At 35.2% G+C, this 17,477-nt stretch overlaps 2 protein-coding genes across 3 annotated transcripts in view; one reads left to right on the plus strand and one right to left on the minus strand.

Moving 5' to 3' along the window:
* Window positions 1-6: 6 nt before the first annotated feature.
* Window positions 7-3,781, minus strand: Vps53 (vacuolar protein sorting 53). Of its 2 annotated transcripts, none has more exons than XM_018037272.2 (13): window positions 3,472-3,781; window positions 2,852-3,252; window positions 2,651-2,771; window positions 2,439-2,575; window positions 1,927-2,365; window positions 1,522-1,868; window positions 1,295-1,450; window positions 1,094-1,219; window positions 935-1,013; window positions 725-873; window positions 464-629; window positions 239-385; window positions 7-165 (listed from the first exon to the last, which is right to left on the minus strand). In XM_018037272.2, exons 1-13 carry the CDS (start codon window positions 3,583-3,585, stop codon window positions 7-9), a joined length of 2,541 nt encoding a protein of 846 aa, XP_017892761.1. In that variant the 5' UTR covers window positions 3,586-3,781. The 2 variants fall into 2 exon arrangements, with proteins under 2 accessions (XP_017892761.1, XP_017892760.1); XM_018037271.2 differs by having other exon boundaries at window positions 1,522-1,871.
* Window positions 3,782-4,229: 448 nt separating this feature from the next.
* Window positions 4,230-17,477, plus strand: part of LOC108632595 (uncharacterized) — a 20,534-nt gene continuing 7,286 nt past the window's right edge. The window contains exons 1-5 of the mRNA XM_018037270.2: window positions 4,230-4,455; window positions 7,411-7,616; window positions 15,072-15,204; window positions 16,393-16,526; window positions 17,118-17,319. Of these exons, the coding sequence (XP_017892759.1) occupies window positions 4,395-4,455; window positions 7,411-7,616; window positions 15,072-15,204; window positions 16,393-16,526; window positions 17,118-17,319 (736 nt within the window). The 5' untranslated portion in view covers window positions 4,230-4,394. The remainder of the gene's footprint in view (window positions 4,456-7,410; window positions 7,617-15,071; window positions 15,205-16,392; window positions 16,527-17,117; window positions 17,320-17,477) is intronic.

Here is a 17,477-nt window from a genome sequence, read left to right on the forward strand (position 1 = left end):
TGAAACTTATATTCTCTTTTTAATTAATTTTTCTAGTCTTTTTATTCGCCCTGCTTCATGTTCTGGGCTATCTTGTATAACGTGACTCGAGTCATGTAAAACGTCTATATTCTCAGGTTGTTTGAACTGTTCTAAAAGTAAAACTTGTTCCGTCTTCTTCAAACCCTGTAAAATATAATTTTAATATTGTATGACTGTAATTTAAATAATGGGAGTGTCTTTAGAAAAGTTAAATTACCTTCATATCTAAAATTTTTTGAAATTCCGGTGCCTGCAAATCCGGCAAACGTACGCGACATTGTTTTACGAAGTCCTTTGGAGATTCTATTGGAGACATCACGATTTTCAAGATCATCTCAGCATTTGCCATACCTTTTACTACTACCTAATTTAAATCAGAAATCCATAAATTAATTTACAAATAAGAATTGAAGTACGACAAGTACGAAAGAAAGCAAGTTACTTTAGTATAAGTTGCTGGTGCTTTTCTCTGAACTTGATATCCTGTTGAAGGGAGATCTAACAGTGCTGTTTTTAACATGTGTACATCTAACAATAATTGTTCAGCACCAACAGTATTTAAGGGTTTGCATTTATATAACTGTTGTATCAATTTTACTATGAAAGAACTGAAAACGAAAAATTCTTTATCAACTTGTTCTGTTAATAATATTTAGTAAATATTAATAACTAGAATTAATTTTTCTTTATCTAATGTCGTTACCTTGCAAACTTAACACAGAGCTGGGTAAAATATTTTCTGCAAGAGGACAACCTATCTCTGATAGTAGGTATCGTTTGACGCAGGTGTGCCACAATGGTATTAACATAATTACTTTGGTCACCAACAACTTCTAGGGCACTCCATTGCACCTGGAATAATTAAAATTTCAAATAAAGGTGAATAAAATTGTTTCAAACGTTGACGTAATACCTTTGTCATTGCAGTTAATGCAGACTCGCATGCTGATTCCAAATCTTGAACAAGCAACTGTATACAATTCGATATAACACTGGAAAAACATTGATATTAATATAAAACGGTAATAATTAATGATTAAATGAATGCCACAACTAAATGTGCTCTACGAACTTATGAAAAATGTCTTGTTCTTGAGACAAATTAATCTTTTCCGCGTAACATTTATCTGCTTTCTCCCGAAGCTTTTCTTCCAATTGTTGCGTTGTTTCTAAACAATATTCGGCAGTTGTTAGTATACTGAAAAACACAAGTTTATACAATTTATTTTCTGCCAAAAATCAGTAAAAATTTTTTTAATTATCAAATCTTTACCAGCATATACGTGATTGTTCCTCTTTGCTGAATCTGGTACTTTCGCCTTCCTTCAAGAAACTTTGAAAATTCTGTATAAAACCTGACGTTGAAAGATCTCGAAAATCTCGAGTTATACTACTCATACTTGTGGCGATTCCTGCACCCCCTCCAATTCTACACAGAATTATTAAGAATCATACAGTTATATTGCTTGCTATGAAAAATGCATAATATTCTTTACTCACTTTGGTAAATTATTTTGCAAAACTTTAAGAGCGTACTCTCGCAGGTACTTTTGAAAAGTTTCGGCCAAGTTCAACATAATGGAGCCTGTACTGAGTTGCGTGCATTGCAACATACACTTCTTGTAAAACACGAAAAGATCCGCGCAAGAAGATAATACACTACTAGGCCCTTCGACACCATCATAATCTTTAGCACCAGGTGGTTGTGTTTTAGAATCCGATATAAATTTATCCATTAAATCTGCTAGATTACGATCTAAACTCTCTATATATATATTCAAATATGGCTCGAAACATCTTCCTATAAGTTTTGCAAATGGTGATGGTTTGGGTTTTTCATTTTGTACCTGCTATACGATACAATATTTTAGTTCAAAGATTATAAAATTTTTTGGAACATAGTACCTGTTCATTCTCCTCAAAAGGATTTCCTGGAGTCTTATTATCAGTCGTATCTATATTAACAGTAGTATTCTGTTTGTTTGTCGTGTCCACAATTTCCAAAGTAATGCCAGTAAATCTTTTTGCTAATAGTGATTCAAAATTACTGGTTCTTTGAATTGCATAAAGTAGCAACTTTACATCAATTTCGGAACGTCTTTTATGCATTAATTTTGTAAGATCTTCTCGCGTAACGTGACAAAATTGCACGGCAATTCGTTCCGAAATTTCCCAATCTTGCGGGAAGATTGTACCAAATTTTGACTCAAAATCAAGTAAATGCTTTTTTATCCATACGTAGCGTCGATCGATTTTATCTAACCATGCAAAATCTTGATTTTCATCGAAAAGGTGTTGATATTCTTGTAATTGAATACCGACAAACCAGGTGAGCAGATCCTTCCTTATAAAAACGAAGAAATGTAAGTTATCAAATTTATATTAATCCCTTTCAAAGAATATTAATGAGTACTCACTTTACTTTCGGATCTAAGACAGATAAAACTAAGCATCCTTGTGTAAGTTGGTTAAAGGATTTCGAATTTTGACCAGAAAATGCTTGCTTAAAATCTGCATTAATTTGTTGAGCTAATTCAACGTGTATCTGACGTACCTTTAAGTCAAAATATTCAATGGAAACTAATATATATTTCATAGTTATTATTATAGGAATTTAGATATTACATACTTCATCAGACAATTGTTTTACTTGAGGTATATCCATATAGCTATTAAAATGTTGCATCACTTCCATTACTGCTTGCAAAGGTAAAACAATTTCACCATACTGTTTTTTCTGTGTTAATACCCTAAAATAGATGTACAATGATATTTTAACTTAAATTTTTTAACTAGTACATTATTCGTAAGAAACTTTATGATAGATTACTTTAAGGTATCCACTCCTTCCACAAGCATGTGCAAATGATTTAAAGCAGTAATTGAGGCAGTGAGATTTCTTTTAGCAAAGTCGAGCTGCTTAATATCTCTCGTTATTTCTTTAACTACTTCCTCAGACTGTTCTGCCTTATCTTTGATATCTTTTATGTGAACAAACAATTGTTTTATTACTTTTTGCGCATCTTCTAATGCTGCTCTCCCATCTTGACCCACATTTGTTTGACCACGTACTACAGAACGAATTTCTTTATCTATGGTACGTATTTTGAATTCCATATTATTTACTACATCATCGATATTTGACAATGACTGTTCAGTGGGAAATAATGAATTTACATAATCCACTACATTGAAGTTTGGTTGGTCCAGTGGATCTGTGCTAGGGAGAACCTATTAATTAAGAAATTTATTAAAATCAATATAATTAACATTTTTTTCGATATTATACAATGAACTGTCTTCTAGCGTCAATATTGATTGATCCAATATTAAAGAAGTTATTCTGTTTTAATAAAAGGTGTTCCAATATTTTATGGAGTCACTGTATGTCAACTAGAAATGACAGTTGTATGTTGCATACATTTTGACAGTTTTAGTCACAAGCCTAACCTGTTCGATTACATTCTGCACATTCGGTGGAAACGTGTAAACAGTTGAATTCAAATCTTCTAAATCGTCTTCCTCGTGTCCTTCCATTCCAGTTTTTCTTTCGTACTCAATCATACAACTTATGCGTATCTCATTCTAAATAATATTTTCATGAACATATGACAAGGCACGTGAAATGTTTACATGAACACTTCAGATACACACTTGGATCCACAACATTGCACAACATCCACAATGAGTAAAAAGAGTCACTTTGGGACTTTGACACATGCACCACACCTATATCATTCATTTATGTATTATTATACATATATGGATGCACATGCATCACATGTATATCATAGAGTTATAGAGCTTATAGATACTTAATTGTCACGCAACTTTGTAACAACAAGTGATAATAGAAATTACCTGTTAATTTAAGTATTAAACGTTATATTACCATTGAATTATAATACATATTATATATTATCAGAGAGTGAATTGTGTTTTGTGTTAGTTTGTAGTATATATGTATGCATGTATAGATCTATTCGACACTGTTCGTGGATTTACATTCATTAATTAAATATCTCGCCAATTTATCTTATCCTAAAATTGTCAATACATTATTTATTTGGAGTTACCCGCTTAAACCCATTATGTCCCATATGCTGATCCTATTAACAAATCCAGTATTCGTACAGTTCCAGAGATTCCTTGATAAGGAAAAAGACAGCGAGTCTCCGCTCTATGTTTTATATTCCATGGGAGTTGGTCGAACGATCGAAAAGCTTGGTCAGTTGTAGCGCCGACTCGGCTCGAAGTTGTGTAGTTTGAAGGCACACCACTGTACAAAATAGAAGCACGTTTTTTTTTGTACTAACTTACGTAGAAGCAGTTGACGTTTTACATAAAGACGACGCGAGAAAATTTGTAGAACAATGTCGCACCAATCTGCACACTGGGGAAAATTCATATTCGTATATATATTACAATTATCATGTAAGTTGGAAGGCAATCGTAAACACCCACCCGGCCAGTTCATTCTATTCCCGGACCGTACAAATTACCAATTGTTGCTCTGTTCGACAAAAATTCGATATCTCACAGTATATCCAATCCCGAGAAATATTTAATCATTTCGATCGCATGCGATTTTTAATATACTTCATCGCAAAATACATTTTGCATGTACATAAATAGATTTACGTATTTTTATGATTTTTCATTATGGCTTTTGTAAGAATGTTTCATTAATAATTTTGAAATAATTAAATGTGTCTGTCGAGCGTACGATTATGTTGTCGTTGATGTAAATTGTATATTTTGTTACATAATTATATTGTCAGAAAGGTAGCAGTTACATTCAATGAAGTTCAATAAGAATCTTCATGAATAACTTGTAATGTGTGATGTAGATGGTTTGATTTAATTATTGTGTGAATAAACTTGTTTACATTTTTCGCGGTTTTTTTTATTACTTTTCTTCATTTATATTTCCTTGGTTTTTTCCTCTTTCCAACGATTACATTTCTTACCCTTCAAACATTTTTATTCATAACATGTACATCGTGATAAATCTCATAGCGACGAGTTATGACTGGGAGTTGCTAGACTTACGTCTAGTTTTCCATTTATAACGGTAGATAGGTTTAAAGAATATAATAGTAACACGGAAATTATTCTTGACACACGTTTGTCATCGTTCACTGATCGTAATCCATAATGTTTGCAAAGCAATATATCCGAGAACTTCTAATTTCACATTTACATATGTGTATTTATTTTATCATTTTATTATTGTATTATTGCCTGTACAATATCATCAGTATTATTATAACAACGTTACATCTGCAAAAGATTTTGCTGAACCCCATCACCGCCCATCTGTCGGAATAATTCCCGCGATTCGGTCGCACGGTACGTAATTTGAAAATGCACAATCAAGTCGCAAGAACGTATTTCCATTTATTCTGTTTGATCACTTTTTCTTACCGTTTCGTTTCACTCGCATACAGAGGCGTTCCAAAAGGCTTTCGAGCGGCGAATGTCATTCGGAAACGTTCTGACGCGAGTGGAAAACCGATTTAAATCTGAAACGTGCGCATAGTCGATGAAGATCCTATCACACCCACGGATGAAAAGTGATTTTGTTCTCTATGATTATATTCGTCATCGCTGAGACACGGTGCTCTCGGAACGTCTTAAAACCTCCCGGAATACCTTGCGCGCGTGTTGGTAACACGCGCTTTCAGTGATCGATACAGTAACACCTCCCAGCAACAGGGTATTGCCACAAGTAGTTATAGTCAAGCGAAACCTCTCCATTCTTTTGTCCACCTCGTCATATTGTCGACGAGCAGCAGCCCGCTTTTCGTGCGTGTACAACTGTTGTCCGTACGACAAGCGATGACACGGTAGATATCGCGATCGAATTAACCGATCGCAGATCTCATTAATCGACCGATAAGCGAATTAATGCTATACGGAAAGTTGCCAGGGATACACGTATCTACGTGGACTACCCACGTAGCTACTCCTACGACCTAGATTTCGCGGAGGAACGCTCGAATTAATAGACACTTTCCTTCCGACACGGTAAATTGTATCGATCATCCGGTTATTAATTGTTGCTCGATGATGTTGCACGCTAATTGTAGCGCGGCACATTAACGGCTAAATCGACAGCTCGTACGTTAACGCGATAATATTCAAATTTGACTGTACAACCCGTTTCATCGTGCATGTAATTTCATTAAATCGATCCGATGCAGCTGTCTTCCATGTGTTTCCAATACGAAGTTTTTCCTCCGATTGATCTCGCGAATCTGCCGTGACTAGTTCTTAACTATTTCATGTCACTCGTTCAGTTATTCCACGTTCCGCGAAAAAAACACTCGTATCTCCACGTTCATTGATGTATCCTGTAGAACGTTACTGAAACATTCGACAATTTTCATAAACGATCAGTTATAATCATAATTTTCTCTTGCACGGCTGCCTCGTAGTTCACCGAGTAATCGTTAATAATGCATAATTTTAATGAACGCATAAAATAAGGAACAAGATTTGTTTTATCGGATGCAACCGGATGCTATGGTTAAAGTTTCATGTCGTCGACCAGCTAGAATCCCCAGTTTGTTGTTGCGGGCATAAATTAATTAACGATTTTATTGTTGGGAAAGTTGCGTCCGGTGTACGGAGTGTTTCGCTGTTGAAGCGTAACGAACCAAGTTCTGCACGGTGTATTTTATGATTTCCGTTCGACACTCTGTACGATTTCACGTTTATTTTTCATGTGTACACATAACGAGAAAATTGTGTACATACATTCGTGTATAACGAACCATTCAAAACGCGTTAAATCAGTTATTATCTACTTATGCGCTGTCATTACCGTCCAAAATAATATTTTTTAGGTCACAATTTTATCGTCGTTACACATTTGCAGTTATCTTATTTTAAATATTTGGCATTTACAACCTCACGTTTCACTATATTTCTTTTATTTTATTGTTTATGAAGTGGTTCTTCGTAAGATTTTACACTTTTGTGTTCGTATTCGTTAAACAAAAGAAAAATCCATAAAACTTCCATACAATAAGAATCATACTTACCTAATCGTTGCGAGAAAAGCATTAACTGATTAATGAAAAATTATATACCAATTTTAGTATCCTATGAATTTAATTATGTGCATACTAATAGTAAAAATGATGAGCAAAATATTTTTACTAGTTTAATTGTGACTCAGAATAATATGAAATTAAATTTTAATCGTTTTTTAAAAAAGAACAGAAAAATGTGTTCGTTGAGACTTTGTGATGATTAAATAAAAGAGCTTGAAATGTCGTGTGTCGTGTCACTGGTAAAGCATTCTGGAACGAGGAATACTGTTCTTGTTTACCGAAAATGGTTCCCTGTATTAAATAAAACATTGTCGTCGGTGACTTTCAGATGCAACTTCTACGATGCAAGTACAACTGATAGCGCCGTACTACGTTACGTACGGTAGTACAGCTACTCTGCATTGCAATCATAGTGTCCCAGATGCTTCCTTGCATAAAGTCGAGTTCATGAAGGATGACAAGAAGATATTACAATATATAAAGGATAGGAAACCACCGTTCCTCGATTCGAGAGTAGACGGTGCAAACATGGAGGTGAGTTTCATGCAATTAAAACGTAGCAGTTCTTTCCACCTTTCAATTATGCAGCCATTAAGCAATTTCGTAGTTATATCTGTCACATCTGCTATCAACCAGCGAGAGTCTACAACGACGATCTTTTTCCGTTTTTAATTTTGTGCTAATTTTGGTACGATTCTTGAACCCAGTTCTCTACTTCAGTACATAACATGAACTACATAATATAAAACTAAAACCCTCATTTTTCGAATCAGCCAAATACTATCGTATTAAGTGAAGAACTACGTGGCCAATCGATTTAAGATTTTGCATAAGAACTCTTTGTACACTAAATTAGTTTTACTTGAACTTTAAGATTCATCTGATCGTGAGAACTACTTTATCTTATTAGCATTAATTTAATGCGGAATAAGATACGCTGAAAGTTTTATTGCTTGATTATTGATGTTATGCAATGGTATTTTACTTCAATCTTGATATTTTCCATTATAGAATGTTTCGAATACGTGAAACTGCGTATACTGTATACATTAATAACCACGTACAAATGTACGGTTTTTAATGATACTTGCTCACGAATGTCGTATATGAAAAAGGAATGGTATAATGTATTTAACGATTGTACGATTTGATGAATGTTCGCGTGCACAACTTGTACGCTGGTTTTTGTTTGAATTCAGTATTGTTTGGAACTATTTGCGATCCATCGGCACGTATAACTCCGGAAATTCATTTCATTTCAAATTTTTCTTTCGCCCAGAAACCTCCTGTATTAAGAATATCTTTTCGCCATCACTGCTTATTAGATAATAATCAGCGAAGTTTCGTGTTACTCGCGCTTCTTAGTAAAAACATTCCTTCACACTTCATGCGACATAAATGTGTCACGAAGGTGCAATGATTACGCGTATGATGTTCACCTGTCGGCCCAAGAATAAACGGCCAGTCCAAAAATAAATCAGCCACGCTGTCTAGCCATGTTACTATTTTACTTCATACATGTCTGAGCTGAGGGTTACATTAATATCCACAGGTTTTATATTGTATCACGTTTGAAAGTCACGAGCGAGAGTTTGTTTCGCATGAAACTTGAATGCGACTTGACGAAAATTACTAATTATCTTGACTTGGAAAATTAAATTTGTTTGAACTACCGCTCGGCTCACCAATCGTTTAATTGACAGTTACTTCGCTTTTAATGATTATATGATTATGATAAAAAGCGATGGTAGTCGAATTAAACTTCGAAAAGATTTTTCCTTGCAAAATTTTCACCGAGAATGCACGTTATTCGTTTTATTCCCAGTGCCAATGAAGCAATGGAATTAATCAAATGAATAAAAAATTGGTGAACCGTATATTACGTTTTACGTTAAAGAATGTTTCGCCGCGGACAGTATTCATCAAAAGAATATATCCTCATTGCTGTTAAAAGGAAAAAGTAGTTACTCTCTTGCTTTTTCGTAAATCAGTAAAACAGGCCAGCGATCGCGCAATCTTGCATTTCCGTATCTGAATGTCTTTAATACTCTTGGCTCTTAAAATGTTGTATGAATACGTAGCAGCAGAGATAAAAAAGAATTTTGTCTCTGGTACTGATGTCACGATGAAGTTAATGAAAGCTTAAAACGTCCAAGAGGTTCAGAGACTCTCTCTTATACGTACAATTTTCGTATTTTCTAACTAACTAATTACGTACTTAGAATCAAAAGGTTATTCGAGCTCTCGTAACGGATACCACGATGGTTAAAAAGTAAATTACGGCCATTTGCGGTAGATTATAAATCCTCGATTCTCTGCTTGTTTCATCCACGCACTTGTATGCATATATGTATGTATGTATGATGTATATTCATACGTGACGTTCCATTTCCCTCTCGTTTCTGACCATAGTCGATCTATTCTACTGAGCTGATCACACGAAGTTTCACAACGCAGCGTGTCTGATTAGGTAGGGCATTATTCCACTTTCGCGGCGTAGTTATAATTAATTTAAACTCGACCGCTTATTTTTACGCGAAAGGAGTTTTCATATTTTATTCAAATCTTCCGCTTACATAATAATATCACTTTTTTAACTGTGTCAATTTGCAGAGAAAAATAATTTAAGAAAATGGAAATGTCGTTGTCGTTCGATTTCGTCGTTAGGTGATTTCGTTAATCCTTAACGAATAAATAAACAAGTTACACAAATAAATGAAATAATAATCAGCTGGTCGGGTATAACGTTGAATATTCATGATTTTTCTGCGTTAGAGGGGATTTAATACAATATTAATACGCTATATGGTCGAGAACATGCAAATGCGACGCGTTCGTGCTTCACCGGCTTCATATGTTATAAACCGGTCGCATTGAAATCAAAATGAATCAGAACATCTTTCTTTACATTCTCGACTTTTTATATTCAATGAAATGCGTCAACACGAAAATTTCTTTTTTCAATTTGTATTTAATGTTGTATTAAATAAGTACAAGGTTATTAGGGAAAGATTAACATTAGAACTACCGCCTTTTTTTTATACATGCATTTCTCTATGTGTGTTGTCTCTGTGTTAACTATGTCACTATGAAAGCATTATATTAATCAATATAATATAATATATTTATTTCTTATATAATACAAATTTTGTCATGTTACAATTCTATTTGGAGAACTCTCTGCTGAGAAAATTCCAACACGACTTATCGCAGCGCGGTCGGGCGGATCAATTATTCTATCGTTCGATTCGGACACGCTCATAGATAACAATGAGTTCAGATTTAAACGATTACAAGAAAATTCTAAGGCAGAAGAAGTCGGAGACCATCTGCGTTCCATCAATGCATGCTCCTTGAAGGAAATCATTCCTAGATGCAATAAACAATGTAAAGGCTACGGTGATGTTTGGGGAGTCATAGGGCTAAAAATTTCCTTTCATGGTATTCTCTCTAATAGTACTTTTAAAGTATGTATTGATTCGTTAACGCCCACAATTCACGGAAAACACACGCACATGTTCCTATCGTGCTTTATATCTGAGAAATAATCTTACACGATTTTCGTATAAACGGCAAAACGAAAAGAGTTGAGCGTGACGTAGATTAGTCTAATCCGGAGAGCTAACAACCAGCACCCTTATACAAGGTGTCTCAGAATGCACGACTTTTCTCTGAGGATTTGGAAGAGGGTGAAATTCTGAGACAAAAATTCATGTTTCATTTCTTCCTCCGACCACTATTAACAAAGTTATTAACGAAAAAAGGCGACGAACGAGTAGAAGTGGAAAATGGCACGGAGCACAGCCTTGCGCTACTGCATAGCGCTGACAATGAGTGACCGTTGCGTGCGATATCCCTGTGCTCCATTTTTTTCGTCAGTAACTTTGTTAATAGTAGTTGGAGAAAAAAAGTGAAAGATGGACTTTTGTCTCACAGTTTCATCCCCTTTGACATCCTCAGAGGAAAGTTATGCATTCTGGGACATGCTGTTTATTAAAAATTGAGCCTTTCAAGCTTCTTTAGCGATTCGATATTTCATTGTCAGATATTCGAACATGACCAGGAATACAGATGAGTTTAATTTCCTTATCTTTAATTTTTTAACGGATTTCAAGACTTCGTAGCAAAAATGAATACCGAAAATATTACAGTCATCATGCGAGATGGGTTTATATTTATTGTCAACGTGATAAACTGCTCCGTTTATGTTGACTAACCATCAAAGGATAATTATCGTCTGAACCAACTGTACGTTGATTAACGCATCGTTATAATGAACACTTTCAAAATTAACAGTCGTATCTTGTTATTTGCATTTAACTGTATTGTATAAATTTGAACGCGTTAAATTACGTTTATTTCAATACGATAGATAACATTTTTACGCGTATTTTAAGCTTCAGACCGCTGGAAAGCCGAAATATTAATTTAAGAATTCATAAATACTTTATGTGGCTTTTTAAAGACGTTTTAACGTATGGGGAGTCATAGGGCTAAAAATTTCCTTTCATGGTATTCTCTCTAATAGTACTTTTAAAGTATGTATTGATTCGTTAACGCCCACAATTCACGGAAAACACACGCACATGTTCCTATCGTGCTTTATATCTGAGAAATAATCTTACACGATTTTCGTATAAACGGCAAAACGAAAAGAGTTGAGCGTGACGTAGATTAGTCTAATCCGGAGAGCTAACAACCAGCACCCTTATACAAGGTGTCTCAGAATGCACGACTTTTCTCTGAGGATTTGGAAGAGGGTGAAATTCTGAGACAAAAATTCATGTTTCATTTCTTCCTCCGACCACTATTAACAAAGTTATTAACGAAAAAAGGCGACGAACGAGTAGAAGTGGAAAATGGCACGGAGCACAGCCTTGCGCTACTGCATAGCGCTGACAATGAGTGACCGTTGCGTGCGATATCCCTGTGCTCCATTTTTTTCGTCAGTAACTTTGTTAATAGTAGTTGGAGAAAAAAAGTGAAAGATGGACTTTTGTCTCACAGTTTCATCCCCTTTGACATCCTCAGAGGAAAGTTATGCATTCTGGGACATGCTGTTTATTAAAAATTGAGCCTTTCAAGCTTCTTTAGCGATTCGATATTTCATTGTCAGATATTCGAACATGACCAGGAATACAGATGAGTTTAATTTCCTTATCTTTAATTTTTTAACGGATTTCAAGACTTCGTAGCAAAAATGAATACCGAAAATATTACAGTCATCATGCGAGATGGGTTTATATTTATTGTCAACGTGATAAACTGCTCCGTTTATGTTGACTAACCATCAAAGGATAATTATCGTCTGAACCAACTGTACGTTGATTAACGCATCGTTATAATGAACACTTTCAAAATTAACAGTCGTATCTTGTTATTTGCATTTAACTGTATTGTATAAATTTGAACGCGTTAAATTACGTTTATTTCAATACGATAGATAACATTTTTACGCGTATTTTAAGCTTCAGACCGCTGGAAAGCCGAAATATTAATTTAAGAATTCATAAATACTTTATGTGGCTTTTTAAAAACGTTTTAACGTAACTAATATCGACTAAGATTAATTTTTAACACATGGAAAATATATGGGCATACAAGCGTAAATGATACAACTATCTACATGATAAGTAAAATAGCATGTTGCATGATCAGGCTCATTACGTGAACTTTTTCACCGGGAAATTTTCTTTTTTCACTAAAAATTTATTTTTGTCGGATAACATGCAAAAGTCAGTTTCAAGTTTAGGAATTCATTCGTTGAAAAGTTATTACTTTGAATAGCGTGCATTTTCTATGTCGGAATTAAAGCCGACCGACGCTAACGTGCAAAGGAAAAAATTGTTCAAAATGTTGAATTCTGTAGTATACCCAAAAATTTCGGTAATGATCTCGTACAACGAAAGATTCACCGAAGTTTTAATAAACTTCGCGCGCTAACGCGCAACCTACCGGTACATTTTTCAAGACCAAGTTATGTATTTTTGCGATCCCATCACGGTATAATCCTTAAGTGATGAATTAAAAGTTTTCAAAGTATTTCTGACATTGAGTTGTAGTGTGTTGACGTCATGCCAAGGGTTAAAAAAAACACTTTCGGTATCTTTTTTACTTAATAACTCTTCAACGAATGAATTCCTAAATTAAAAATTTATATTTCAGCATGTCACTTGATAAGTAGATTCGATAAAAACAAACTTTGAGTGAGGAAAAACGTTCCCCAAGGGAAAAGTTTACACGACTCTTTAATTCAGGCACTGAAACATTTTTACGATTAATATTGTCGACTCATAAGACTGAGAATAAATCAGAATTTACATACACGCACTTATTAAATTAACGAGTCTTCTACGTGTGGTTCGCAAAACCTTGGTTGTATAAAAAAACGCTGTTAATACGTACTTCGCGTTAAATTCACCCGAGGTTCATACGTCGCACGAACGATTTACTTTGTGTTACGAGCCGCATTGTGCCCGAAACGACAAGGGTAATTTAGAAAAAGTGACGCATACTCTTTATCGTCCACTTGAACGTGCGCGTTCTGTTTACTTTGTTCCCCGTGACACGTATATCCGGCTACGATAATACGACCAGTGGACATTGCAGTTCAGAAGCGTGGTAACTTGAATGCCCTTAAAGATGAGCAGCGAACCTCAAACAGAATTCATCCCCTCGTAGCCGGGGACGAGGACAGCGTTCGTTGCTCGACCGTGACTACGTTATTTAATATTCAATACTCAATTGGATTCTACAGTTCTGCGACAGCCATTTAGAAAATGTCAATTACCATCCTCTTTTCTCTTCTTCTTTTGTCGCATCATTCACATTAAGGGATGAAATAAAGAGAATAATTTATAATTCGATGAAGATTGAAATTATAAACTCGTTATGTACGAATTATTCTTAAACTGCTTAAGATTCGTGAAGATGAAATTCTTACATTTGAATATCTTTTTAGTTCTAGTAATTTGCGAAAGGCTGTTCGACCAAAATATCGTTTAGTCATATATCCATAGAAAAATCTTCCTGTTCGTTGTGCTTTACCGTTGAACCATATACACTTCAAGCCTGTTATCCAATCTTACCTTACGCTCTGCTATACTGCTGCGGAAACGGGCCTCGTCTCACATACCGTGCCCGTTGCTATGAGATAAACCTCGTAAAACAAAAATTTTTCCTCCGCACGAATTCATGCACGCACGCGTTCCCGTGACCTGGAATTAAATAAAACATCGGTTTCTATTGAGACTCGGCCACGAACACGTTTCCCAAGGAAATTGAAACTATACACGATATTAAAATGGTCGGTGTTATATCGCGGGACGAACTTCTTTTTAGCTGATCGTCGCGAAACAACTTCCACCGAAGCATGCAATTTTAATAAAAATAACACGGCAAGCAACATGTTTGTGCCGAACATCCGTGCATAATACAGACAGCTTTAAAATGAAAATAACTCCATAAACCGCGGGGATTGCAAAATATAAAAAAAAAGAATATGTGCCGAGTATGAGGCAATCTCCGAGAATAATTTTAAGACTTGATTCTCTGAGGACTAAAAGAAGATTTAAAAATCGACCAAAATGTTCTCTACTTCTGGTTCGTTTGATTAAAAAAATATGGAGAAAAAAAACTAAATCCCTTGGGGCACTGTTCCTTACGTTATAGCGGTCTATGGTTAAGAAACTGTCCTCCCTTCCGGTTTTTTCTTTCTTCCCATTTCATTTTCTTCTTCCGCTCATTCTTCTAACGCCTACGTGATCACAGAACAGTCGTTTGTGATCTATTTTCGAGGGATCGATACAAGCGTCTTTTTCAAGCATACTCTTGCACGCAAGAGGCAATAATAAAGGCGGGGATAGTAGTGGAGTAGCTGAATAAGTACGTGGGAACAGTAGTCGCGTGTTATTTAAGGGCTATTAAATAATCGGTCGAACTCGTTCGAAATATTATAGTTTGGTAACAATGCACTCCTCTTGTTTACAGTACTCCGAAAATGGCACGACAATCAAATTAAAGAATGTCCGTTTCGATGCTTCTGGTTCGTATTCCTGTCAGGTCTCGATGACGACTCCTATTTATACGCAGGCTTCCGAAAGCGTAACAATGAAAGTTATAAGTAAGTAATCAATCACTTTCTTTCAAAGAAAAACCGACTACTTCTTCAAACCTTCATCTTGTTAACTGAATGAATTCTTCTCGTTCATTGAGGTTGTTCTGGCTATATATGTCTCTGACTATCACGCAAAAAGTTATACGTGTTCTAAATATAGTGTATGCTCTAATTTTATCTACTCGCGTTGAAAGGAATATTTCAGTTGGAATACGATGAAATAATTAGTGAAGTCGCTTAACTAGTATTTTCGCTTCATTTTAACATTGCGTGCAAAGAATTTTTATTGTTATTGTCAATTGTTCAACTGTCATTTTCAACAGTTTATGTTGGCCGATACTCAGTCAAAATATGTATGTTTTTAACCGGGCGGCGAAGTCCGAATAATGTGAAAGGGCTCTAAATAAATTGATATAACTTCAAGTCAACCTTCTCAATTTTTTTCAAATGCTCGCCAGTTTAATTATAATATTATAATAACTACTTATTTGCAAAAATGTCAAACGTGTGTCCCTATTTTAACTCATACCCAGAACAACTTTAAAAATTATTTTCGGGCTAAGCACAGACATGTATGTAGGTCCCCCTGAACTTGTTTAAAAGGTGAAAAAGACATGAAATGTCAAGTATTCTTAGGTACATTAAAAAATGATAAGCTAACAGATATTTTAATTAACTGAAAAGGGCAGAATTGCACTCGCTGGAAGAAAGTTGTTTAATCAAATCTGTGGTGACATAGAAAATAAAAACTGATTTAATAGATGAACTAGTAAATAATAGTTGAAAAATAAACATTTCGCCTTAATGAAAGTTGAAATGGAAAAGTCGAATGAGAAGTGACGTTATTAGTTCAGTTCGTCCTTTCATGGATCGATCGATTAATTATGCAATCGTCCCCACTTATACGGTGAAATAAAATCGCGATAAAACACGGTGCGCAATTATAACGTACCGTTCAACCATAAAAATGTTATATTACTCATATCGACGAGCTGTTACTGTTGCATACATAAAAATAATATAATTCGTGGGAAACAAATATATGCAAATATATGGAAATACAGCGCCCATTTTGATATCGTAATATGAGCGAGAATAAACATTTTTAGAATCAAACGCTGGAACATAACACAGTTCTTAACCTGGTTTTCAGACTGTACAATCTAATCTAATTAGTGTTATGAAATTGTACAGTACCACAGACTGAAAATCCGAAAATCACGTTCAAGAAGGGCGTATACGTGGTCGGCGAAAGTTTAGAGGCGAATTGCACGTCCTCGGCTGCTCGTCCAGTTCCTCATTTGGCTTGGTACATAAACGGCAAGGAGGTGAGTAAATACCAAAAGTAACACATCATCGTCTCACGGCTTCCTAATGAATGACCACTAGCGTGAAAATTCGTTCATAATGTTAGGTCTAATATTCCATTGCTCGTGACGTTCATTTGATTTGTTATGAAGATTATTTGGCTATATTTCTTTTTAAGGGATACTTATCTCTGTTGCTTGAGATGGTATCATCTTAGCTCCCACTACGACGCGTTTCAGATTATGAATCAAGTAAGATTTGTATTAACAATTTTGATTCAATGGTCGGTATTCAGAGTCGTTACTTATATTTAAGATCGTCTTAAGCATTTGTTTAAGTCCCTGTTTCCTGTAAAAGACAGGGACTGGAAACATGGGATAGAGAGGGATGGCAAATGCTTAAGACGATCTTAAAAATAAGTAACGACTCTGAATACCGGCCAATGATCTTTTTTACAGATTTCTAAAATTTATCATTATCTTCATTGCTAATTGTAGAAATCTATCAATATCCTCCGGTGTATTTTTACTGATTGAGAGCGTATCGTAAAGAAAAAACAGAATGTTTCTACTTATTTATTCGCGATTGTTTGTATATACGTGTTGTGCCAGGTGGATATCAGTCTGGTCCACCACTATCCGCATACGCGTCACAAGGATCAATTGATGTCCGCTACTGCGAAACTGACCATAGAGGTGTCCGAGTTACATGCAGGAGAGAATGGATATCTGGAGATCAGCTGCTACGCAACAATACCGGATTATCCCCTGAACCACGTGGAGTACGCTGACATCAGGAAAGAAACGGTCTCGGGTAACTATACGATTACGTTTTCACAAGTTTTAATCACGATGCTAATATTTCTCGATAAAATCGTGAATAAATTTACATAGATAATACAGAAAATTTATGCATTAATAGAAAAGTTAGGTGTGCAGAAAACAAAGATTGGATGTAACATACAAAATTGA

This window comes from Ceratina calcarata, unplaced genomic scaffold, assembly GCF_001652005.2.
Source record: "Ceratina calcarata isolate Rehan_Ccalc_2016 unplaced genomic scaffold, ASM165200v1 scaffold162, whole genome shotgun sequence".
NCBI lineage: Eukaryota > Metazoa > Arthropoda > Insecta > Hymenoptera > Apidae > Ceratina > Ceratina calcarata.

Bases quoted from the DNA above. Each gene is read 5' to 3' on its own strand.
- Vps53 (XM_018037271.2), bottom strand. From the start codon at position 3,585: ATGATTGAGTACGAAAGAAAAACTGGAATGGAAGGACACGAGGAAGAC. The intron at 3,253-3,471 runs GTTAGGCTTGTG...CTTAATTAATAG, and splicing joins TGCAGAATGTAATCGAACAG to GTTCTCCCTAGCACAGATCC. The intron at 386-463 runs GTAACTTGCTTT...GATTTAAATTAG, and splicing joins CACCAGCAACTTATACTAAA to GTAGTAGTAAAAGGTATGGC.